The 26,977-nt window shown below is 39.3% G+C and overlaps 1 protein-coding gene across 3 annotated transcripts in view; it reads left to right on the top strand.

Moving 5' to 3' along the window:
• Positions 1–26,977, top strand: part of LOC126236902 (maestro heat-like repeat-containing protein family member 1) — a 295,906-nt gene that overhangs the window by 179,893 nt on the left and 89,036 nt on the right. For all 3 annotated transcript variants that reach the window (XM_049946551.1, XM_049946549.1, XM_049946550.1), the window contains exons 23-25: positions 7,764–7,901; positions 19,948–20,062; positions 23,143–23,289. In XM_049946551.1, the coding sequence (XP_049802508.1) occupies positions 7,764–7,901; positions 19,948–20,062; positions 23,143–23,289 (400 nt within the window). The remainder of the gene's footprint in view (positions 1–7,763; positions 7,902–19,947; positions 20,063–23,142; positions 23,290–26,977) is intronic.

Here is a 26,977-nt window from a genome sequence, read left to right as displayed (position 1 = left end):
AATCATATCACAAAATTCCAATCACCAACTTTTTCCTCCAAATGCGAAAATATTTTGTTGACACCAACCTGCATAGGGAGGAATGATCACCACGAAAAAAATAAGGGAAATCGGAGCTCGTATAAAAAGTATTGGTGTTCATTCTTTCCGTGCACTATATGAGATTGGAATACTAGACAATTGTGAAGGTGATTCGATGAACCCTCTGCCAGGCATTTAAATGTGATTTGCAGAGTATCCTTGCAGATGTAGATGTGGAAGCTTCCTTCTTTGTGGAACGTGCTTTCTAGATACAATAACTTATCGATTGTCATGCGAGAAACACCATAGAAAGTGGCAGCACAAACAAGCACACTTCATCATTCCTTTTCCATTGGTATATTTCATTTCACAATTTCTTTCCTCCTTTGCATTCTTGGTGTTCACTACACTTTGCTGAGATGAAAAAATATTCAAAAAATTTAACAGGGACTTGTCTTGATGTCTTAGGAAAGGGTAGTTGCCACTCACAATATAGTTGAGATGCCGAGTTGCAGATAGGCTTAACAAAAAGTGTGTCAGAAAGTGAGCTTTTGGCAAACAAGGACTACGTTGGAAAGAGAGAACATGTGCACACAAACGCAACTCGCACTCACATGATGTTTGTGAGAGTTGCATTTGTGTGTGTGTGTGTGTGTGTGTGTGTGCGTGCGCACGCACGCACGCACGCACGCACGCACCTTTTCCCAATAAAGGCCTTGTTAGCCGAAAGCTCAGTTTCCACAATCTTTTTGTTGTGCCTACCTGCAACTCAGCATGTCCATCACATATTGAGTAGCAACTATTGTTTTCATAATATTATTATATTCCATCGTGCATATTCCATTGTTTCATCTTGATGTATTTTAGTTAGTGATGCCACATGATGATGAAACAGGGTAATATCATCATAGCAGAGTTCAGCAGGCATGCATTCTTTCATTCGTGTAGGTTTTGAAGATGAAACCTCAAGTCAGTGAGTGCATTTGGTAATAGGTTCCTTTGAACACTTTTTACTTTGCGTTTCAGCTTGATGTGAGCTCTTCTTGAATCAGGATTCCACTTCCACTGGAACATTCTTAGTCCTGTATGCCATTTTCAGTGTCACAAGAATCATCATTCATTCAGCTTTAGCTTGCAATAGTTGCTTGTAGACTAACAAGAGAGCATCAAGCGAATATTTGCTTAGAAGTAATCTGTTGGTGTCCTGATGACAATTAAGTCTGGTTGCAACGCTATTCCCCCAATAAATATTGTTACAATAATGAGTAATATGGCATACAGCATCCTGGCACACCTATCTACTTCATTATTGCCAACTACTTACTATGGAAACCGAGATAAGACACATGAGAGTAATTTTATTGCATTTGTTCACTTTTACTTTCAGCATGCCTATATTGGGTTTTGCTAAAACCTTGTGATCTGTGGCACTTAGATACTTAGCAGTAGTTGACTTTTGCTAGAATTTGGTTCAGAGGATGGTGTAAAAGTCATCACTATGCCTGTTTCTGTTTTGAAATTTTTTGCATCTATAGAATTATGAAGAACATTCCTCAGTTTAGAAGAATAGTGACTAATGTACTTTTAGTTTAATTTTGAAGTTGTGAAGATTCACAGTTTTCCATTCATACTGCATGATGGCAATCATTCTTCCATCTTGAAAAACCACTATGTATAATGGTGCATTTGTTTGTCCTCCCCACTAATTAGAAGAAATTTGTTCTCCTGCATGCAAGGCATCATCACATTAGTCAAAATGTTCTTCTATGAGTTGTTGTAGGTTTCCCAGATTTTGATGAAGTAATGACAACATTCCTGTATTTGTTACTTAACTTGCCACCTGCCGAAGGAATAATTAAGATGGGTAACTCAGATTGAACATAATTCCTCCACTTAAAATATCGCCTGGGTCCAGTTCTGTGTAATGTCTGGCAATTTGTAATCAGTCAACCAAAAAATTCAAGTCAAAAATGACTTAGTCAAAACAAACAAAATACTTTTAAAATATATTTATTGTATCAGGACACAGATAAAACTGACATGAGTTTAGTGCCCAAAAACTGACATAAGACTGGCACTAAAACTGAGGCAGTACTAGTTCAATACCAACTCCTGCATTATTAGGGAAATGCTACCTGTGTTCAGCTACCAGCATTACTGCTTATAGAAGTTCCAACAGTTATAAAGTTACATTTTGTATTACAGTTGAATTTACAATCAACATTTGTATGCTTTCAGATACTGTTTGTGGATTTTAGCTGTACAAATAATGAAAATATTTGTGAAACTGCTAGTGTGTTGAAATATCACAGTTTTCATATTAAGATTTCATGAAATGTACATGGATAGAAATGTTCTGATTATTTCTGTTAATTACTTTGCAGTTCCCTATAACTTTTGTCCCTGGAATGAATCTTATGATCTTTCAGTGGGCTCTGTCATAGTTGTCATAGTTGTGACTGTAGCTAATGGTTACTGCTGAGTGTAGTTGCTCTTCCTAACAGCATCACATGTGATGATACCAGTTGCATCTTTACTTCTTGTTAATTGTACTTTAGGTACTTGGGCTACACATGACTCTGTTTAAAAAGAATAGCTCAATGTAGTCATAGGGTTGAGCCGCACACGTCTGCTTTCATACCCTGCAGCTGACTGGCTGCAAATAATAACCTGTAGTGGTGATCCTGCCATCAGTCTGTCTACGCATTGGCTAGAATTATGAGTTAATAAAATACACAGAAATACAAAATAAAAGTTAAATGAATAATTGAAAACCAAGGTTTCATTTCTAATGTCTGTTATTGATGTAGATGATGGAAAATTGTGTTGAATAATGTTGATTCAAGAAAGGACATATCAAGTTGATGAGAAGTGGTCCTACAATATTCAAATAAAATACATACACAAACTACCCTTATCAAGTGCAGTAAAGTTACATTGAGAGCATTAGGGAATGTTAGCAAAATCTCTGAACTAATTAGTCATCAAAGACCCATGATAATTAAGTCCATTTCATGATCACAATACACAAAAGATTCTCCAACTCATAGGTGTTCAGAGTTCAAAATGATGATTCACAAATTAACACACAAGATACGAAGAATAATAACTCATACTCTACCTCTTCATAGTTCTGTAAATCAAGCAGATAAAGTTAGAAACCTACACTGGAACACATTCTCACCTCCCAAAATATAAAGTTCCTTCAAAAGTTAAGTATTGTAGTGGCTGTTCACCACCCAGAAACAGACACCTATACAATCAAATCACGCATTTTACTCAAGGCAGGTCTGCCTTCTTCTAGAACTCGCCACAAAGTGTCCCAAATCACTCCCTTGAGCTATATGCCTCCACGGTTCCACTATACTGGTTGACATTGGAGCCAGTGCCCTGCTGCATCAATAACTTCCACACCATCATGTACCACTTGCCGCAGAGTGCATTCTTCATTGTGCCAAAAAGATAGAAGTCGGAAAGTGTGAGATGTGGGCTGTAGCATGGGTAAGTTAGAACAGTGCTATGAATGTTTTGTGTGCTCCTCTCAAGTGCACAGACTTGTGAGAGGCCTTGCGTTGTCATGGAGAAGAAGTTCATTTGCATTTTTGTTGCAATAAACATGCTGAAGTTGTTTCTCAATTTCCTGAGGGTAGCGCATTACACTTCAGAATTGATAGTTGTATCATGAGGGAGAACATCAAACAGAATAACCTTTTCAGAATCCCAGAAGACCACCATCCTGACTTTACCACCTGAGAAGTGCAGCTTTAAACATTTTCTTTGGAGGAGAAGTGGTGTGGCACCACTCCAGGGACTGCCATTTTGTTTCTGGTTCCAAGTGATGAACCCATGTTTCACTGCCTGTTATGATGTTAGACCAAAAATTGTCACAATCAGCCTCGTAACAAACAAGAAATTCTACACATATGGTCCTTCGTTGCTCTTTATTGTTCTCTGCTAGGGAGCAAAGAACCAAGGAGGCACATACCTTAGAGTACCCAACTGGAGGTGTCAGCACTGCCAACAGAATCCAGTTGAACAGCAAGGTGTATGATTGTGATCTGTTGACCACTTTGAATGAGTGTGTCCATATGCTCCAACATTACGGGAGTCACAGCTGTGTGCAGCCAGCCAGCGTGTGGGAGATCGGACAGGTTTATGTGACCTTGTTGCAAAGATGACAGAGGCCTCACCCAATGACTCATTGTGCTTTTGTTCACTGCCAGGTCTCTGTCGACATTGTGCAAGTGTCTATGAATATCTGCGATGCTCTGATTTTTGCCAAAAGAAACTCAGTGACAGTACTCTGCTTGGAATGCACCTCTGTCGCAGACTACATTTTGAATGCTATGTATAGTGCCGCTACCTGTTTTAACTTCATGAAACTATAGTGGCTGAAGCAGGAATAATCCATTATGTCCCACAACTAACTCTGCATTTTTCCAACTGAAATTGGCCGAGAAAAAAAAAAGTCTTCCATTACTTATTACACACCCCTCATTGTTTCTTCTTAAGTCCACTAGTTTCCATTAATGCAGAAGTTTAGCAATGTTACGGTTTAAGGTTCTGCATGTATATAACTTGGCATAAACATACTGTAATAGTATCATATTCTCCAATTTATGTTGAATCATGCTCTCTGTTGAATACTGTCTCATTCTCCCACATTACAACCTTTTATAAAAATGTTAATGAATACAATATATTGAACAGTATTTTGGTTTATTTGCAGTGTAATAAAGATACAAATGAAAATAAAAGAAAAGCCCATTTTTGCATAGGGACTAGACCCCATGGACCTTGGATTAGCGACCTGTATTCTTTCCACTGCACCAACTGTTGCCTGATATCTATGCTAACATAAAGGCCTGTGCCTCACTTGGGCTATGCCAAAAATATTTTTTCCAAACACTTGGTCATCTGGAGTTCCCACTTCTATCAGTTTCATTTCTACCCAAGCACTGCATACATCATAAACCAGGCTGACAATGGTTATGACAAGCATGTGCTATCCTCTGCCCAAAGGGGTATGAAATGATTCAGTGTTGCTCTTACTGTGGACAAGTACTGCTCTGGCTGTTGACAGTAGCCTTGGTGCTATCTGCCCTAATGACCCATTGTGTTTACTGTTGTTCTAACTCTAACGGAAATTCATGGATGGAGCCATCCATACAGTAAGGGAAAGGCAACCATTCACCTGTGGTAGCATAGAAATATATTACAATACAGCATTCTCACATGCACACACACAACTGTACACCCCCCTGGCTATCTGCTTTTCTTCACATACAAGACTGATTATTGATATATGGTCCACCTGCTTAGCTGGATGGTAACATGCTTGCCTCCCATGCAGCGGGCCCGGGTTCGATTCCCAGCCAGGTTGGAGATTTCCTCTGCTCATGGGATGGGTGTTGGGTTGTCCTCATCATCATTTCATTCTCATCACTGGCACGCAAGTTGCACAATGTGGCGTCAACAGCAATAAGACTCGCAATCAGTGGCCGAACTTTCCCAGTTGGGGCTTCCCGGCCAGCAATCCCATACGATCATTTCATTTCAGTGATATATGATTACTTAAAGCATTTACCTGAACTGATGATTGAGAATGTTGCAAGAGGTGGTTTGAAAAGTCATACTTTCAGAGTAAATTTTCTTTTGCATGAGATAAATTATGTTAAGTGCGAGAATATGAAATGAATTTTTTAAATCGCAGAGCGTTTGATACTCATTTAAATATGAAAAATTTGAGGACGAGTCATTTAGAAGAATTTTGAGCCCGGATTGGAGATGTGTGTAACATGTACAAAAAAAGACCAATATTACATGTGAGAGCTTACGGTAGCCTCTGTTGCAGCTTATTAATCTTAGAGGCCAGTATTAATATGCGAAGCTTTGCGTTTCATGTAGCTATACTATGTATATTAATTTAAATCATTAACTTTTCCTATTTGTGTGTTCGCGCTACTTAACACTGATGTTGATTTTGGCTGTGACTATGTCACTTGTCATAGTCTCTGAATATCTGCTGCCATTGGCTGGCAAGATCAAGTGACATGAGCTATGACTGGCTTACAAAAGTGCGTAGCAATCTTGATTTCAATGCTTTGGAAACTAACACGCTATGTTTGGTGGAAATCAAATTTATACTTCCGTAATATGAAAACATGCAGTGTACATGTTGCTGCACATAAAAGATCTTTCCAACATGTGCATTTTTTGTTTTCTTCTGAGTTTTGTTTCCTAGAGTGCCGGGAATTTGTATGCCAGTGTAGAAAAACTTAACTATTCAAATGATTAACAAGTTTTACAGTTCTGAGGAAAAATATACTGTCATTTAACATGAAAAGAGTGTGTTTACTGGGAAATCCAGGAAAAATCCAGGAATTTTTTTTCCTTGTGTCCGTATACACCCTGACAGATGACTCCATGGCCTCACAAAAAACTACGAAGAACAGAACAAAAAGAGATGTAGGATGTAGGATGAGGGAGAGGGGTGAAACAGGAGGAGAAAAAAGGGAGAGGGGGCGAAAAGAGAGAGAGGTGAAGGGAGAGAGGGAATTTCCATCACTGTTAGACATTGCCGATTTCACTCTCTTCCTCCTCATAGCCATCCACCTTTTTTCCTGTGTCCCTTTACTTATATAAAACTTGTCCATTCTTCATTTCTTCATATTGCCACACTTTCTTCTCATGTACATTACCTGCCTTCAAAACACACACCAGCCACCCTCTGTCATGCAAATTGAATGTCTGCTGCTGAGACAGCCCACCACATTACATAATGCTGTGCGAAAACTCCCTGCTCGCTCAGTGGTTGCCCCTTTTCAAATATATAATTCCAAAGCTGCTTTTAGCATAAGGTACCCCTCCATATTTGCCATTTGACTACAGACAACCTCTTGTAAAGGTTGGCAGCTATGTCTTGCAGTTCTGTAATGCATTAGACATGTGAATTTAACGGCCTTGTGGTATTATATGAGGGAAAATTAAAACTGAGAAACTTGCTTGGCTAACACAACATGGTCAGTTTCAAAACACTTCACCTTTTTCCCTCCAAACGGGATTGAGACACAAGTTGGTTCTTCAGAAGAATTCTGTGAACTGCAATTGTGTACTTGGTCCTGTGGCTGCCTGTTGGTCCAAATGTTGGAAGTGTTCCTGCTGATGATGATCTTGTATGAGCGGTTGCATTTGTGATTATTACATTTGTTGCTGTTGCATTTCTTAGTATTGTTGCTGTTATAGTTACTTTCATTGTTACTGTTGGAGTTTTATAAATTATGGATTTATTGTCTTTGCTTGTTGATGCAAGTTCAAAAATCACCACCACCAAGCCTATGTTGTATCATAGATATGTCTGACAGGTGTTAATGAAGTATGGCAGCTTCCTGCCTCGGAGCAGTGCTGGATGAGAGCAAAGTGTAGGTCTCCATTTAATATTAGACTTCAAATTTTATGTTTTAAAAAGTGAAAGATGAAATTGTCTGTGGATCAGGCACCTTTATGCTGTCAACCAGTGTTTTCCATCTTTAATTTTCTTATAATTATTATATAGAACTGAAATTCTAAATAATCTGCTATATGTATTGCAACAGGATGAGTATTTCTTATTTTAGATACTGACATATACAAAAGGGCAATGCATTTAAAATGTTTCAGGGATGTGTGCTGTGCTGTTTTATAACCTTATGAGTTGGATTCAGGGGAATCAAAATGAACTTACTGTTGATTACTTGTTGCAGGGTGACACAAGATGCATTCAAAGCATTTTTACTCTGCAGCAACTGTGAGCTAATAGCAGAAGCCTTACTGCAATGTACACATATGGATGGTGGAGAAAATCTTACAGCATTTATAAAAATGATCCCAGGTCTAGTAAAGTAAGAATTTATTAGTATGATAGCTTGATTTTAATATGCAGTATTGATTTTAAAAAGTCATCACAGTGATGTCTTTCAGCATATTGAGCTTCAAGCCTACGAAAATTGATGTCTTATCATTTTACTGCCATCTTCTGTGATAATTCATTAGTTAACTGCATTAGATATTCAGTGGAACATGACAGAGATCAAAACATGTTACCAACACTAGTTTTTATCACAATATTTTGACAGCTACCCTTGTGGTTCTCTTCAGGCACTTTGTATCTCAGATAAACTCACTCACTTGTTCAGATGCCCTTACCATCTGTTCTCCAACCAGACTGAGATATACATCCATCTTAAGGATCTGTAATAGTACTCGCAGTTTTTGCAATATTAGTATAGAAATGTTTTTGGAGATTTCGTATACTTTGGAGAGAAAGCAGTTCTATCTTTCACTCTTGTTTCACCACTGTTGCAGTGTCATCTCGGATACAGTATTTATTGCGGAATGAACGTACTTTTTTTGTTAGTACATTTACAAAATGTTTCTTATCTTCATGGTGAAACACCACGGGACTAGCAAGTAGCATATTTAGCCTTTCTGTTTCCGTTCTCAGTTTAATTCTTAAAGTCTTTCTATATTTTTATATGCTTGCAAAGTTTAATTCTTAAACTCATTGCATATCTATGTTTTTGAGAGATATAGTAATACATTTTATTTAATGGTAAGTTGTATATTCACGCAGTCTGTAATACAGTAGTCATTGGTCTTTGGGCGGCCAATAACCATTGACCTCAACTTATTCAGCTGCCAGCCTCCATTGATGATATGACAGGAGACTAGCGAGTCACATATTTAGCTTTTTCTGTTTCTTCTCAAGTTAGTAGTGGTAGGCTGGGTACAATGTACGCATACTGCGTGCAGATGCACGAGCAGCTGGCTGCAGTTTGCAAATGCTCGAAGAGGCTTATGGCCATGGTCAGCCTTCTGCAGGCTGCTGCCTTGGGTTGAGGTGGCAGTGGAGAAACTGGAGCAGTGTGAGAGACATCTCAGGTGTTGTTAGTTTCGCCCATGGGCTCTGCTGTTACAGTACCTTCCAGTGTACCTGAAGCAGGGGATCCGCACTTGCTACTGGATGACTGCTGGGTTTAAGTGGTTCCATTTCTTGTGGTAGAGTGTCAATATATGGGGGCTGGCCCTCTAGCCTCACCCATTCCCTCTGTGTATGGACAGGCAGCTGTTCCTTCAGCAGGCTCACAGGAGCAGAGATTTATTAGTTATCGGGAGCTCAAATGTTACGCAAGTTATGGAGCCCGTTAGGGAAATAGAATTCAGGGCCATAAATAATTCCTCCTAATGATCCAACTCCCCAAGACACTATCCAAATTGAACCCTGCCTGGAACAGTTCCGTCCTCCGTCACAGCGGGACCCACCTCCTCTTCCTCAAAATTACCCTCTCCAAACCTTCCAGGAATTTATGACTTCTAGCCTTGCCTCTCAATCCTTCTTAAAAAACCTTAATCCTACTCCCAACATCACCACTGCTGAAGCCCAGGCTATCCGTGATCTGAAGGCTGACCGATCCATCGTCATTCTTCCAGCGGACAAGGGTTCCATGACCGTGGTACTTGATCATTGGGAGTATGTGGCTGAGGGACTGCGTCAGCTTTCAGACAACACTACATACAATGTTTGCCAAGGTAATCCCATTCCTGATGTCCAGGCAGAGCTTCAAAGAATCCTCAGAACCTTAGGCACCCTACAAAACCTTTCACCTGACTCCATCAACCTCCTGACCCCACCGACACCCCGCACCCCTACCTTCTACCTTCTTCCTAAAATTCACAAACCCAATCATCCTGGCAGCCCCATTGTAACTGGTTACCAAGCCCCCACAGAACGTATCTCTGCCTACGTAGATCGACACCTTCAACCCATTACATGCAGTCTCCCATCCTTCATCAAAGACACCAACCACTTTCTCGAATGCCTGGAATCCTTACCCGGTCTGTTACTCCCGGAAACCATCCTTGTAACCATTGATGCCACTTCCTTATACACAAATATTCTGCACGTCCAGGGCCTTGCTGCGATGGAGCACTTCCTTTCACGCCAATCACCTGCCACCCTACCTAAAACCTCTTTCCTCATTACCTTAGCCAGCTTCATCCTGACCCACAACTTCTTCACTTTCGAAGGCCAGACATACCAACAATTAAAGGGAACAGCCATGGGTACCAGGATGGCCCCTTCGTACGCCAACCTATTCATGGGTCGCTTAGAGGAAGCCTTCTTGGTTACCCAGGCCTGCCAACCCAAAGTTTGGTACAGATTTATTGATGACATCTTCATGATCTGGACTCACAGTGAAGAAGAACTCCAGAATTTCCTCTCCAACCTCAACTCCTTTGGTTCCATCAGATTCACCTGGTTCTACTCCAAATCCCATGCCACTTTCCTAGACGTTGACCTCCATCTGTCCAATGGCCAGCTTCACACGTCTGTCCACATCAAGCCCACCAACAAGCAACAGTACCTCCATTATGACAGCTGCCACCCATTCCACATCAAACGGTCACTTCCCTCCAGCCTAGGTCTTCGTGGCAAACGAATCTGCTCCAGTCCGGAATCCCTGAACCATTACACCAATAACCTGAAAACAGCTTTCACACCCCGCAACTACCCTCCCGACCTGGTACAGAAGCAAATAACCACAGCCACTTCCTCATCCCCTCAAACCCAGAACCTCCGACAGAAGAACCCCAAAAGTGCCCCACTTGTGACAGGATACCTTCCAGGACTGGATCAGACTCTGAATGTGGCTCTCCAGCAGGAATATGACTTCCTCAAATCCTGCCCTGAAATGAGATCCATCTTTCATGAAATCCTCCCCACTCGACCAAGAGTGTCTTTCCGCCGTCCACCTAACCTTCGTAACCTCTTAGTTCTTCCCTATGAATTTTGTGTGTATGTTTGTGTGTCTATCAACCTGCCAGCGGTTTAGTTTGGTAAGTCACATTATCTTTGTTTTGAGATATATTTTTCCCACATGGAATGTTTCCCTCTTCTTTTGTTGGTGGAAAGATCACTTTCCGACAGTCTTTTTGTTGTACCTTGTTATATTCCGTCCTGGATTTTCCATTGTTAAAGTACTAACTGGTATGTCTATAGCTTCATTGCAGGGGGTATGGACAGACAGTACTGCAAAGTACATTTGTACACTTTTTCTGAAAACTGCCTTGAACAACTAGTTAGACAACCCACACACAACAGAAATGTTTTATGCCTCGTAGTTACCAACAGGCCTGATCTTATTGACAGTGTCAGTGTAGGGACAGGAATTAGTGAACATCACATCATTACAGCGATGATGATTACTAAAGTTAATAAGTCAGTCAAGAAGGCCAGGAGAGAGTTTGTACTAGACAAAGCAGGTAAACCATTGTTAGCACCCCACTTAGACAATGAATGGACATAGTTTCAGTGTGGCAGATGTAGAGGGATTATGGGCAAAGTTTAAACTGATTGCAAATCATGCTCTTGTGATGTGTGTGTGAACTAAGTGGATTAAGGATGGAAATGACCCTCTGTGGTTTAGTAATCAAATTTGGAAAATGCTGAGGAAATAGAGATTCTTGCATTCTTTGTTCAAAAAAGAGCATAAATGTTTACAGGTAAGAATTAGTACAAACTGGTGCATTCTTAAGATGATCCACGTGTGGTGCTACAAAAACTTGCACCATATACCTTAGTGAAAGTTCTTCCCAAAAACCTGAGGAAATTCTGATTGTATGTAAAATGACTAAGTGGGTCAAAGGCTTTTATCCAGTCACTCGTTAACCAGTCTGGGGTAGCAATAGAAGACCGTAAAAGGAAAGCTTAAGTTTTAAATTTCATGTCCAAGAAATCATTCATGCAGGAGGGTCAAATAAACATACATTTGTTCAGCTGTTGTACAGACTTCCACATGCAAGACATAGAAATTGGTATTCATGGCATAGAGAAGCAACTGAAAAAGTTGAAAACAAATAAAGTCATTAGGTCCAGATAGAATCCCAATTTGGTTTTACAAAGAATACTCTGTGGCATTGGCTTCTTACTTAGCTTGCGTATTTTTTGTCCAGCAAAAAGTCCCAAGCAATTGAAGAAGGAAAAGTAAAAGAATGGGCATAACTAATTACAGACCAATATCCTTAACATCAGTTAGCTGCAGAATTCTTGAACAAACTCTGAGTGGGAATAAAATAAATTTCCATGAAACAGAAAAGAAAGCTTGTGTCCATAAATCAGCACGTATTTAGAAGGCAATGCTCTCGTGAAACTCAGCTTGCCCTTGTCTCACAAAGTATCCTGCAAACCGTGGATGAAGGGCAACCAGCAGATTCCATATATGTAAATTACCGGACAGTGTTTGACATGGTGCCCCACTGCAAACTGTTGATTAAGATCCAAGTGTACAGATTAGTTTCCCAGCTGTGTGAGTGGCTTAAAGACTTTTTAAGTAATAGACTCCAATATGTTGTCCTCAATGGCAACTGTTCATAGACAAAGGTATCGTCAGCAGTGCTTCAAGGCAGCTTGATAGGAGGCAGTGTGATAGGACTGCCTTTATTTCCTATATACATAAACGACTTGATGGTCAGTGTCAGCAGCAGGAGTGACTGTAGGAGTATACAAGATTACTTAGTCAAAATTTCTAGTTGGTATGGTGAATGGCAGCTAATTCTAAATGTAGAAAAATGTAAGTAAATGCAGATGATTTGGGAAAATAATCCTATAAAATTCAAATACAGTATTATTGGAGTGCCCCTTGACACAGTCACATAGGTTAAGTATCTTGATGTAATGTTGCAAAGCGATATGAACTGGAATGAGCATTTCAGGCTGGTAGTAGGGAAGGTGAATGCCAAAATTCTCCCAGTAAAACAAAGTCGAGCAAAGTGTAGCTCATCCATAAAGAAGACAGCATATTGAATACTAGTGCAACTCATACTTGAATATTGTTTGAATGTTTGGGATTCCCACCAAGTTGGATTAAAGGAAGTCATCAAAGCAATTTGGAGATGCTTCATGAACTCAAATGGGAATCCCTGGAGAGAAGAGAACACTCTTTTCACCAGGCATTATTGTGAAAATTTAGAGACAGGGTTTTGAAGCTGACTGCAGAACAATTCTTCTGCACTAGCATACATTTTGTGTAAGGATCATGAAGATAAGATACAAGAATTGGTGCTCATATTCAGGGTTGTAGATAGTCATTTTTCCTCTACTTTGTTTGTGAGTGGAACAAGAAAGGAAATGACTAGTAGTGATAGACAGTACCTTCAGCCATGCACAATACTGTGGTTTGCGGAGTATATGTAGATGTAGATGTGGATGTAAATAATATCATTCTCTGATGTATTTGGCACAAAAGTCTGGTATTATTATTATTTATTGCATTAACGGGCCATTAAGGCCCACAGCAAAACAGAATAAGTGACAACACTGTAAAAGGAGAATAAACAGCTCTTTATTAAAAAAAATCATAAAATAACAGTTTACAAGAAGCACAGTAAGGGGGACAGTCAGTCACAACCGAGGAAATATCTACTGCAGACAGTATTCCAGCGTTGCCAGTCGGTAACTTTGTGTTCCACCACTGTTGGCTCCACTTCTTTAAGGGTAGTAAATAATCGAACCTTCTGTTGCATCCTTGGAACCCCCTTGGGCATTTTGAGCAGCAGCTTGGGAATAGAGGGATCTATCAGTTCAAAGGACGTGGCGAAACCACTGTAGCCTCTTGTGCCCTAATATTCGGCCAATGTGTGTCTTTCCAAATTTCTGATACAGGTCTTCTTTTGTTCTGTGTTCCTATTTACTCTCCATGGTATTATAGATGGTTCCTTAGATCTTTCGAAGTACCTTCCTCTCGAAGGCTCATATTGCTTCTTCAGCTTTTGCTGATATTGCCCAGGGTTCAGAACCACATAAAAGTACCAGCTGTACTAGTGTCAGGTACAGCTGGATCTTATTCTTCTGTGACATCAGTCTAGTACCCTACAGGACAAAATCAGAGGAAAATCCAGGATGGATTAACAATGGCCATAGTAGTACCATACTGGACTGGAGTTAAGGGATGCTTTTTGCAATACAAGCACCCATTTTGTCAAAGATATTAATGATTTCCTGCTTTCACGTGTACTTTCCTAAGCAAAGAAATCACAAGAACACACACAAATAACTGTAAGCACAATTTCATATGCTAAAACAATGAGGGTGTGAACTGTTTTAAACCAATAATTAATTGTGTTAACCAAAACCATGTGCTATATTAGAGTATCCACTGAAGGTGCCTTTTATACAAAAGGCTAAACAATTCTTAGACAGTAAATATTTTCCCAGTGTTGCAGTACAAAAAGGCATTTTGTTTATAAAACAGATATTTATTTTCATTGAAATGTTGCCAGATTTTCTTTCATTCTAAGAACAAAATTAGCAGCTACCTGTGTAGTAATGAAGTATACTGTCACTGTGCACACTCATCCCCATGGATTACTTTGTAAAGTGGGAAGAACCGTTACTTAAAAATAAGAAGCAGATAATCTGATTTGAAGTAGAAAATACAAATTACATAGACAGTTTTTGCTAGGAGTGTGCATTTTAAGTGAAACGTACAGAGTGATTATTAATATGTGAAACAAATATATATGGTGTTTAACATGTGACAGAAATACTATGTCAGACATGATGGTTGAAATTGTGCCTTAAGTTTCAGAATTGCAGCCTGAAGACTTCGACTTCTTGCCACAATATTTCGGCTGACAGCAATTCAGCCAACTTTAGGTGAATGATTTGCACTGGAGATTGATAGTTCATATTGCTAATATTGTAACAAAAATTGAAGAAGAGACTCTTGCACAAAGGCTGCTGCTTCTTGAGTGACTAGTTGAGTTTCACATTCTCTTCAAATATTGCTCCAACTGTGGTGCAGAGACACGTGAGTAATGGTGATACTGTGTGCATGCTCTTCATGGAATGCAGGCTCATGGACTTAAGATTTAGATGTCAGATTAATAAAATCAACTTTTTTAGGTGTGTCATTATTCATAAAATGTTTTCTTTCTGTAGACACCAAACAAATCACCAGGTCCCACACCTTATCCAGCTGAAAGCCACTATGATGATTAATAAGATCTTCTGCTAATCATATTATCACGGATTCCTTAATAACTGAACCCCAAAAGGATCTCATCTAGGCAAAAAGAAAAGCCTACATTGGTCAGACAATGCACACAGTGCATGAAAGGTGCATTGATAATGATCACCACACTCCCCTTTCTTGTTCCAGTAAGTCAGTCATAGCCAAGCATTGTATCTCCAGAGGACATTCCATGGATTATTCTGCCACTGAAATCTTGGCCTCAATGAGATCCTTCTGGAATTCAGTTATTAAGGAATCGGTGGAAATATTTTTGGTGGAATATCCTATTAATATGATGGTGGCTTTCAACTGGATAAGGTGAGGGACCCTGTAATTTCTTTAATATCTTCAGAAAGAAAGCATTTTATGACTAATGACAGTTAACTTTATTAATTTGACATCTTAATTTTAACTCCATAAGCCAGTATTCCGACAGAGAGCAAATATACCGTATCATCCTTACGCATGCCCCAGCACACAGAGATGGAGCAATATTCGAAGAGGATACAAAAGTCAACAGAAGTCATGCATGTAGTGGCTGCCTTTGCACATGTATCTCTGCACCAGTTTTTGGTATAAAGTTAGCACTGTGAACTAGTAATCTCTAGTGCAAAACACTCACCTGAAGATGGCTGAATGGTTGACAGCAGAAATATTGTGGCAAGAAGTCGATGACATGCAGATGCAATCCTGATATTTCGTTTTGGTCTGGAATCTAATACTGGGGAGGCAGCTTCTAATAGCCACGTACTCTCCACCCCATTCCTGAAGTTTTGGCAGGTGGTGTATGAGTCTTAGCTGAGTTTGGCAAGATAGGGTTTGCTTGATGTCAGTAACCATGGAGTATGAATGTATGTGATTATAGGAATTATCCTCATAATGCTGTCACAGACACATTAATGGTGTGTGTTTTGCATTGCCCAGCATGAAATAACCATAAGTCATTTCCTTTGTTGGTAATTGTTTGAAAATAGACTGTTTGGTGAGTGAGTGTAGATTAGTCCCATGATTCATGTTATAATAGCTATACACTACATCATGTAGAGGCACTTTATGTAACTGAACTTCAACATCTACAACATTCAGAATCAACCTCTCCATCATGCCCAGGCTGTAATAGTTAATTGTTGTATGTATCTGAATTAGTCAGCTAATGTACGAAAGGAACTACTGAATGGCTATTGAAGAAGTGGTTGATAAGTCACGGAAGGTCTTGTGTGGATTAAGATAGAACTGCTTTTATGTTTGTCAGTTTCTTGTTCCACAGATAATTTGCACAATAAATAACAATGATGTTAAACAAGTCATTATTAACATCAGAAATTATTTTATAAAAATGACTTCTGGCTTATCATTTGCAAGTAGTATTAGTGATACCAACCATTTTTTTTTCTTTTTATTTTCAAATTTTTCATTGCTGTCTGTCAGACATTTTTTTTATCATTGGGTAAAAGAATAAAACTTTTGGTCCAAGCATTGTGCTTTCCTCTTTTGTGCTACAGACTGCTGTAATGTGGCATAATGAACATAATTATTTCTTCTGATATTGTAGTTATGTGCACCATTGTTCCTTTTGAACTGCAGTGAATTATTTTCAGAAAACTTCATGACAATAAATGTACTGTGAGGTAGTAGCCAAAATACCCCAAATAATTGCAATGATTTTAAGTGCAAATGTGGCTGAACAAATTTTTTTAGGGGTTCCAAAAAGTGTTTTTTGCCAGTTTAAATTCACATCAAAGTGTTCACCTAAAATTTTGAAGTTTCCCCTCCATTTATTATTTTTTCATTGTGTGTTACACTCACCACTGATGTGGTACTCCTAGATGTGTACTGTATTGTATTATTTTTCTTTCTTTCCTTATATATAAGCTATGTGGAAACTGAATGAACTATAAACCAAAGACACTGCAAAAGGCTAAATTGACGAGTTGTTTTGTGGCAAGGATAATGTTTTGATATATCATTAAATATCTGTATGAAACAAAGTAAGAAATATGGTTTTCAATTTACTCATTCATATATCCTCACCATTTTCTTTTGGGAAGTGGTAGCGTATAGACTATGCTTGGATCCGTCCAGCATCATTAAAAATGTGTATTTCAACTGTTCATTAAAAGTATTACAAAAAGTTATTAGAAAAGGAATATTTATTTACATGGTTATGCAGGAGTGCTCCTGCATCGACATTGTCACACTCAAGACTAAACATAATGGAATTAATTTGAAGGTAATAAATAACACAGACTTGATAGGCACCGAAACTTCCTGGCAGATTAAAACTGTGTGCCCGACCGAGACTCGAACTCGGGACCTTTGCCTTTCGCGGGCAAGTTCTCTACCATCTGAGCTACCGAAGCACGACTCACGCCCGGCCTCACAGCTTCACTTCTGCCAGTATCTCGTCTCCTACCTTCCAAACTTGATAGGCACCGATTGAATGTGGTTTACTTATGCTAAAAATATTGACAGATCAACAGTTTCAATGGTTGCGGTGATTATTTGGTACCGCACACTACTGGAAGCAGCAGTATGAAATGCAAATTATGTTTATTGACCTTAAATGTAATGATATAAAGGGTCTGTTGATATTGCTATCAGTTGCAGTTCACCCAAGATTGTGCACAGGTTCATAAATAACCTTCAAATTTTTTGTAACTATTCTTTCTGATTTTTCAGGCAATTAGTAATCCATTTGCAAATATCTATTCAGATGTCAGAAGTGAATTTTGCCTTTTTAAAACTGAGGGTGAGACCATTCATTGAAAACCAGTCAGTGATATTTTCAAGAATATTGTTTAACATTTCTTCTGTTGCTGTATGTATGCCTGGAGTGATTATGGTATTAATGTCATCTGCAAAAGGAATTAATTGTGCTTGTTGTATATTAGATAGAAGATTGTTTACATACATGAAGAACAATACTGGACCCACGATAGTCATGTGGATCCTAAGTGTGATTTCTCCCTAGTCAGAATAATGTCCTTAGACTGCATTTTAGAACTGCTAAGTACAACTTTCAGCATCCTTTTTGTTAGATATGACATAATCCATTGACTCGCTATACCATCAGTTTCAAAGGCAATAGGTAGGTCACAGAAAATACCAACCTGCATTATTTTGTTATTCAATGCTTTTAAAATTTGGTGTGTAGAAATGTAAACAGCGCTCTCAGTGGGGCAGCTCTTCTGAAATCCAAACTCTGATCTACTGTGGATATTATTGTTGCTCAAGAGTGATACTATTCTAGACTACATCACTTTCTTGAAAATTTTGGAAAATGTCAGTTGTGAAAAAGCTAGGTAGTTATTGATATTTCACCTGCCACCTTCTTCAAAGAGGGGTTTAACAATGGCATATTTCAGCCTCTGGAAAATGCATTGAGTTAGTGATGCATTACAGATTTCAGATAAGACAGGCCTTATTACATGGGATCAAATCCAGATGAGCTTGGAGAGAACATAAAATATTCTTATTTTCAGGAGGAGATATTGGTGATACATTCATGTGACAGCATTTCATGGGAGTTGCTTTTGCAACATATGCAGTGATTTTTCTATCATATTGTTTGTGGTTGCATTTTCTACTATATTTAAGAAATGATTATGATGGTACCCTGTTCTGTTGTGTTTTTTGTACTCTGCACTGAAAAAGTATGTTTTTATTAAATCACCTTGTTATGGACTGACTGGGTGCTAATGACCTCAGCAGTTGAGCGCCCTTAACCCGCCCCCCCCCCCCCAAAAAAAACCTTGTTATGGAAGAAACAGCCTGATTAAAAATGGAGATAAAAACTTGTGAAAAACCTATTTTTCTGGGTACTCAGTCTTGAAAATATGATGGACAACTTTTTTGAAATTGTGGGTGGATTGGCTAAGGCCTCCTTTGAGTTGAATGATAACTGTAGTGGGACTGGAAGATCAAGCAAGTATGCTATACTGGATTGATAAACAAATGATGTGATTTTTTTTTAGTTTTTTTCTACATGGTAACTTTTTAGGATGGATTCATAAGTTTCATAAAAATGGTAAATAACAATATTTTTTCCCCTTTGAAACTGAAAGTTATTTCTCAGTATGTTTGCTGCTCAGGTTAACGCATTTCTCCCCATAGATTCCATTTTTTTAGTCACTCAGAAAAGGAGTTTGTTCTCAAATATGAGTAGTACTTGATGACAATATTACTGGACAGAAATTCTTCCCATCATGCAAGCAATTTTTTCCAGGTTAAAAAACAGAGAGAGGTTATTTCGAACAAATCTCTGTGGGTAGTCAAGTATAATAACTTATTATTGCATTACAGTTTCTCATCCTTTTATGAAAATATTACTTTATTGTTTTTGAATCCACCATGGGGTTATGTATATATCATGTGATCAGCTACACAACATAATTGAGGAAACGGTGCAGACATGTAAAGAGAATCAAAGACATACAGTTGTCAAACTCAAATAATGTCAGCAATAACAAAAAAGAGCAAATGAATTTAGGAAATGCAGCCTATTCTGGAGTAAATTCAAGAGCTATCTTCACAAAAATCTGGTCATTGTGTATTGAACTATAGAGACCAGGTCATCAGCAAAAGTTCTGTCTCACCTTAGAATTGTTAGGTTACTATGCAGTGCTTACATACATTATGATTCCAACATTATGATCCCATATTCCATTTAGACAAAATTTACTGTGATGCCTTTGAAAATGTCTAGAGTATTGACAGTGTTGCTTTGAGAAGATGCATTCTGTAAGAAGAATTATTGTTGAACACGAATTAGTGTAAGATTTTCCTTACTCATTTTTTGTTCAAGTGTACAATTTTTTACTAGCCGGTTCTCTGTAGTTTTCCATTATTGTGACCTTCTGAAATGTTTTCTGTGCAGGAAAGTATGTCAGTGTGTACCGCAGTCATTACCGAAATTGGTGGGATGTTTCAACCAATATGGAACAAGTAACTATGAGCCCCAAAGAATCACAGTAGCTGCATTTTATGCAGAGGTAAGTTTAAAGTATGAGCTTTTATCAGAAAGGATGAAGGGAGAAAAACACTTCAGCATTTTACTGTTACATTCTCATTTTTATATTACTTTTTTCTGTTTCATTGTCATCGTTTTGATTAATTATGATTTAATTTGATAATTTGTCCTAAGAAGCTTACCATGTAGGATTCCCTTTTCTCACAATTTATTTCACACTTTAGAAATCTATTGAACTATTACAGAAAATAAATGAAACACCTAAAATATAGTTAATATTGATGTTAGACTGTGGCGTGCACAACTGTAATTTGATTTGCATAATGCAAATTGTGAAGACAGAATTTGTGTTAAAATATTCAGATTATATTGTTTTGCACTTAAATATTCAACTGTCAGTATGTCGAAGGTGCACTAGGGTCATGGCTCTGCTTATTGCATTAATTACTAGGCTGATAAGCCAAAACATTATGACCAACTGCTTAACTATGTGTTGGTCCAACTTTTGAATGTAATAAAGCAACACTTCTGCATGGTGTGGCTTCAGCAAGTCGTTGGTAGGTGTCCAGAGTTACGTGACACCGGATGGCTCTGTACAGATCATGTAATCCACATGAATTGCTGACCGATGGTTTAGTGAACATTGAGCTTTTGCCAGAAAATGTCCTAAAATGTGCTTCATCAGGTTCAGATCACACGAATATTGTGGCCAGTAGACCTCCGTAAGTTCACTTTCATGCCCCTTAAACCATTGTAGCATGGTTCTGGTCTTATTACATGGACTGTTGTCCTGCTGTAAGGGGCTATCATCATCCGGGAACATATCACACATAAAGGCATTCAGGTGGTTTGCAGTAATGTTCACATGCCACAGCCATCAAAAGTGCCTTTTATTGCTGCCATAGGTCTTATGAACGCCTAGTTGAATGTGCTCATAGCATAATAGTGCCTTCCAACAGCCTTCGACTGTGGCACAGTGCACGTACGCAACACCCTACTGCCTGGGTGATGGCATTTTCAGAAACAACAATAGACTTCATATAACAACAAATGTGACTCGTCAGATCAGATGACATGGTCCAGTTGTGACAATCCTGTGCCCATTGCAGTCACAATTGATAGTCATTAGGTCAACTGGAGAACACTTAGGGGTTGTTTGCTGCACAGATGCATGTTCAACAATGTGTGCTGAACAGTGTGTACTGAGACACTTGTACCTACACCAGCATTGTACTTTGTAATTAGACCTGCCACAAATCGCTGCCCCTCCTGATTCACAGTGCAGATAAGTCTCTGACTGGTCTGTGCTGAAGCATGAATGTCCAACAGCTTATCATCTACTCATGGTTTCACCACCTGTCAGTCACATTCTATAGATACTCAAGACAGTAACATGTAAAGAGCTGGCCACTTTCACCATTTCTGAGCTGTTAATTTTCAGGTGGTGGGAAATTACAGATTACCCTTTGTTGAAGTCACTTACATCAGTAGATTTACCTATTTGCTAAATGTATCATCGCCTGAAAGATTCTTCATTTGTCTCTGCTCTGCTTGTATACTTTTCATACTGTGTCACAGACTGCAAGGAGACATTCATCTCATAGTGGGCAGTAATCACAGTGTTTTGGGTCATCAGTATGTAATCACCATTTTACCAGAACATACAAGTTGTGAAAGACATTGCATATTAGCATTGTTCTGCCTCTGCACATCTTCATAATATCAGACTGTAGAAACTTAACAACAGTACAGAATACTGTTGCACTACTTTTAAACTGAAATGAAATGCCGTTAGGTTAGGTTAGGTTAGGTTAGGTTAGGTTAGGTTATAGACTGTGATGTAGAGTGGCTCTCATTATCACAAAAAGTTGTGCATCTGATGTTATTTTACTATGCACTGAGCTGAGGTGACAAAAGTAATGCGAAAGCGATATGCGCATATACAGATGGTGATAGACAAGGTATAAAAGGGCAGTGCATTGGCAGAGCTGTCATTTGCACTTAAGTGATTCATTGGAAAAGGCTTCTGATGTGATTATGGCTAAGTGATGGGGATTAACAGGCTTTGAACACAGAATGGTAGTTGGAGCTAGACGCTTGAGACATTCCATTGTGGAAATTGTTAGGGAATTCAATACACCGAGATACACAGTGTCAAGAGTGTGCCAAGAATATCAGATTTCAGACATTACATCTCACCATGGACAACACAGTGGTAGAAGCAGAGCCATTTGCGTAGAGTTGTCAGTGTTAACAGACAAGAAGCACTGAATGAAATAACTGCAGACATGAATGTGAGACATACAGTGAACATATCCATTGGGACTGTGCAATGAAATTTGGTGTTAATGTGCTATGGCAGCAGATGACACACACAAAAGCCTTTGCTAAAGAACAACGTCACCTGCAGCACCTCTCTTGGGATCATGACTATGCCAATTGGACCCTAGATGACTGGAAAAATATGGCATGTTGATATAAATTCTAATGTCACTTGGCGAGAGCTGATGAAGCCATGGACCCAGGTTATCAATAAGGCTCTGTGTAAGCTGGCGGTGGCTCCATAATGGTGTGAGAAGTTTTACATTAAATGGATAGGGTCCTCTGGTCCAACTCAACTGATCATTGGCTGGAAATGGCTGTGTTCGGCTACTTGGAGACAATTTGCAGCCATTCATGGACTTTATGTACCCAAACAACAATGGAATTTTTATGGATGACAATACGCCATGTCACTGGGCCACAATTGTTCATGATTGGTTTGAAGAACATTCAGACTGTTTGGGCAAATGACTTGGCCATCCAGATTGCCCTGTGTGAATAGCATTGTACATTTATGGGACATAATCGAGAGGTCAGCTCATGCACAAAATTCTGCAGCAGCAATACTATCACAATTATGGATGGCTACAGGGGCAGCACGGCTGAATATTTCTGCAGGACTTCCAATGACTTGTCGAGTCCATGCCGTGTCAAGTTTCTGCATTACATTGGGAAAAGGAGGTCTGATGCAATATTAGGAGGCGTCCCCTGACTTTTGTCATCTCAGTGTAATTTGTTTCTGTATGACAGCAAATTTATTTTCTACCTTTTTTTTTCCAGTTAATGGCCATGAGAGGTAGCCTCCAGATGGTCCTAATGGAAAGTATTATGTCAAACTTGTTGAACTGTTTGGCTGATCCGTCTCCAGTTGTCAGGCAATTGTGTTTAAAAGGCCTGGCTTCACTTTCTTACTGGGAGCAGGAACAGGTATGTAATACCTGTGTGTGTGTGTGTGTGTGTGTGTGTGTGTGTGTGTGTTGTAGGTAAGGTAAGGTAGCATTTGCAATTATGTCTGTAGTATACCATATTTTATGGACCATAAGATGCACTTTTTTCTTCAAACAAAATTCAGGTGCATCTTATACTCGAAATTAATATAAAAATGTCCAGTGTTTGATTTCAAATTCCTGCCAGTCTTAAAAATAGCCATATATTTGATGCCATGGGAAACTTATCTCTATCTAGCAACATGGAAAAAATAAAAAGCATTAATATGATGTGGGATATAAATTGAAAGTAATAGGATATGCGGAAGAACATGGAAACAGAGCAGCTGAGCAGCATTTCGGCCCTCTGCCAACAGAAAAAACCATATGGGTAGTGGTAAAGAAGAACTGAAAAAATGAGGAAGACTAAATGTGAAAATAGAGGACTGAATGCAAAATGGCCAAAACTAGAAGACGATGTATTGAAATGGGTTGAAGGATACCGTTAAAATGGCATTGGAATTAATGCAAAAATAATTCAAATGCACACTCATCAGCTAGCGCTACAGAAGAACTTAATAGACTTTAAGGGTTGAATTGGTTGGTGGTACAGGTTTATGAAGCGTCATGGACTTAGCATGCGAACCAAAACCAAAAAATCTAGAAAATGTCATAAGAATAAGAAGAGAAAATATTATCTTTCCATTGCTTTGTTATTCAACATTGAAAGAAAACAATTGTGGAACTAAGCCAATTAGCAAATATGGATGAAACTCCTCTGACATTTGATGTGCTGAGTAACAGGACTGTCGCCATGAAAGGTGCTAAAACTGTAACTGCAACATAAAAAAAAGTTTTGCATCACCTCGAGAGTTCCGGAATGTGTACAGAAAATTGAAATAGAGATCAACATAAACATCATTTCTGCCCTTTTTATTGCTCATGAAAAGCACACATTGCATGTTGTACCACCATACAGCAAGACCTTCAGTGGTGATGGTCCAGATTGCTGTACACACTGGTACTTCTAATACCCAGTAGCACCTCCTTATGCATTGATGTATGCCTGTATTCATCAAGGCATACTGTCCACAAATTCATCAAGGCACTGTTGGTCCAGATTGTCCCACTCCTCAACAGCGATTCAGCGTAGATCCCTCAGAGTGTTTGGTGGGTCACGTCGTCCATAAACAGCCCTTTTCAATCTATCCCAGGCACGTTCAATTGAGTTTAGGTCTTTAGAAAATGCTGGCCATTCTAGTTGAGCAATGTCATTATCCTGAAGGTAGTCATTCTCAAGATGTGCATGATGGGTATGAGAATTGTCATCCATGAAGACGAATGCCTCGCCAATATGCTGCCTATATGGTTGCGCTATCAGTCAGAGGATGGCATTCACATATTGTACAGCCATTACAGCACCTTCCATGACCAGTAGCTGCATACATTGGCCCCACATAATGCCACCCCAAAACAGCAGGGAACCTCCACCTTGCTGCACTCACTGGACAGTGTGTCTAAGGCATTCAGACTCACTGGGTTGCCTCCAAACATATCTCCAACGATTGTCTCATTGAAGGCATATGTGACACTCATTGGTGCAGAAAACGTGATGCCAATCCTGAGCGGTCCATTCAGCATGTTGTAGGCCCATCTGTACCGTGCTACATGGTGTCAGGGTTGCGAAGATGGACCTCGCCAGGAACGTCGTGAGTGAAGTTTTGCATCATGCAGCCTATTGCACACATTTTGAGTCATAACACGACGTCCTGTGGCTGCACAAAAAGCGTTATTCAACATGGAGGTGTTGCTATCAGGGTTCCTCCGAGCCATAATGCGTTAGTAGCAGTCATCCACTGCAGTAGTAGCCCTTGGGCGGCATGAGCGAGGCATGTCATCGACAGTTCCTGTCTCTCTGTATCTCCTCCATGTCCAAACAATATCGGTTTGGTTCACTACGAGATGCCTGGACACTTCCCTTGTTGAGAGCCCTTCCTGACACAAAGAAACAATGCGGGCGCGATCAAATCACGGTATTGACCATCTAGGCATGGTTGCACTACAGACAACAAGAGCCACGTACCTCCTTCCTTGGGGAATGACTGGAACTGATCAGCTGTCTGGCCCTCGCCATGTAATAGCCTTTGCTCATGCATGATTTTTTACATCTTTGGGCGGGTTTAGTGACATATCTGAACAGTCAAAGGGACTATGTCTGTGATACAGTGTGCACAGTCAACATCTATCTTCAGGAGTTCTGGGAACTGGGGTGATGCAAAACTTTTTTTGGTGTGTGTATAAGAACAAGTGGACATGAAAAAATGCAATACACTGTTGTCCTTTCATGTTGTCGTTACAGTACTTAATGATCATTTGCCAGAGCAAAACAATACCAAAACCTTCTGAAATACTGCCAGGTGTTGTTCATGTAGACGGCAAGGTTTGGATGGACGAGGCTGGTATGAAATTATGCATTAACAGTGCATGGGAGAGAAGGAAAGGTGCTCTATTGAAGAAGGGTTCTCTTGTGGTAAATCCGTTTAGTAGTCATTTGAAAAAAATCTGTGAAAGAGAAATTGAGACAGGGAAACACTAAGCTAGCTGTTATTCCAGGAAGACTTACTTCTCAATTGCAACCCCTTGATGTCTTGATAAATAAACCATATAAAGTGTACTTGAGAGAGAAGTGGAAGAAATGGATGATGGATGAAACCCAACATGAATTCATGGTGGAGGTACCCTTAAAAAAACTACAATCAAACAAGTGGGTTGTGGATAATAGTCTTGGTCTAGAATGAAAAAATACATCATTAAGAATGAGATTTTCTCTCTGCAGCAGAGAGTGCGGTGATATGAAACTTCCTGGCAGATTAAAACTGTGTGCGGGACTGAGACTCGAACTCGGGACCTTTGCCTTTCGAGGGCAAGTGCTCTACCAACTGAGCTACCCAAGCACGACTCACACCCGTCCTCACAGCTTTACTTCTGCCAGTACCTCATCTCCTACCTTCCAAACTTAACAGAAGAGCTTCTGTTAAGTTTGGAAGATAGGAGACGATGTACTGGTGGAAGTAAAGCTGTGAGGGCGGGGCGTGAGTCGTGCTTGGGTAGCTCAGTTGGTAGAGCACTTGCTCACGAAAGGCAAAGGTCCCAAGTCCGAGTCTCAGTCCACCACACAGTTTTAATCTGCCAGGAAGTTTCAAATACTTCATTTTAAATCTCTCAAGAATTGCAGCATAAGTAATGCTCTCGGTGACAGTGAAGTCCATCTCGTATATATGAAGAGGACAATGATTTTAATGAAGAGGAGGAGGAAGATGATTTTCATGGATTTTAAAGGTCAGCTCGGTTTTATAAAATAGTTCCCCCCCCCCCCCCAGTCTAATAATAAAAGTGATAAAATGTTTTTTTTTCTTTAATTATTTAAAAATTAAGGTGCATCATATAGTCTGTGGGGTCTTATAGTCCATAAAATATCGTACTTCTGTTCTTAATTCACCTGTTCAGGATTTTATGGAAAGCATTTAAAATATTACCACTATATAATAATACAAATAATTGGGTGAAATGAAACAACTACTCCACATACAGTGGGAGTGTTGAGTGCATAATAATTGACACAAAAAGTGGAATATTTATGATCAGCCATAATCATGCATGAATAAATACTTAATGGGCCATGAATACAA

This window comes from Schistocerca nitens, chromosome 2 (genome assembly GCF_023898315.1).
Source record: "Schistocerca nitens isolate TAMUIC-IGC-003100 chromosome 2, iqSchNite1.1, whole genome shotgun sequence".
Taxonomy (NCBI): Eukaryota; Metazoa; Arthropoda; class Insecta; order Orthoptera; family Acrididae; genus Schistocerca; species Schistocerca nitens.
The sequence above is the reverse complement of the archived record's forward strand: the minus strand, read 5'-3'. Positions and strand labels throughout refer to the sequence as shown.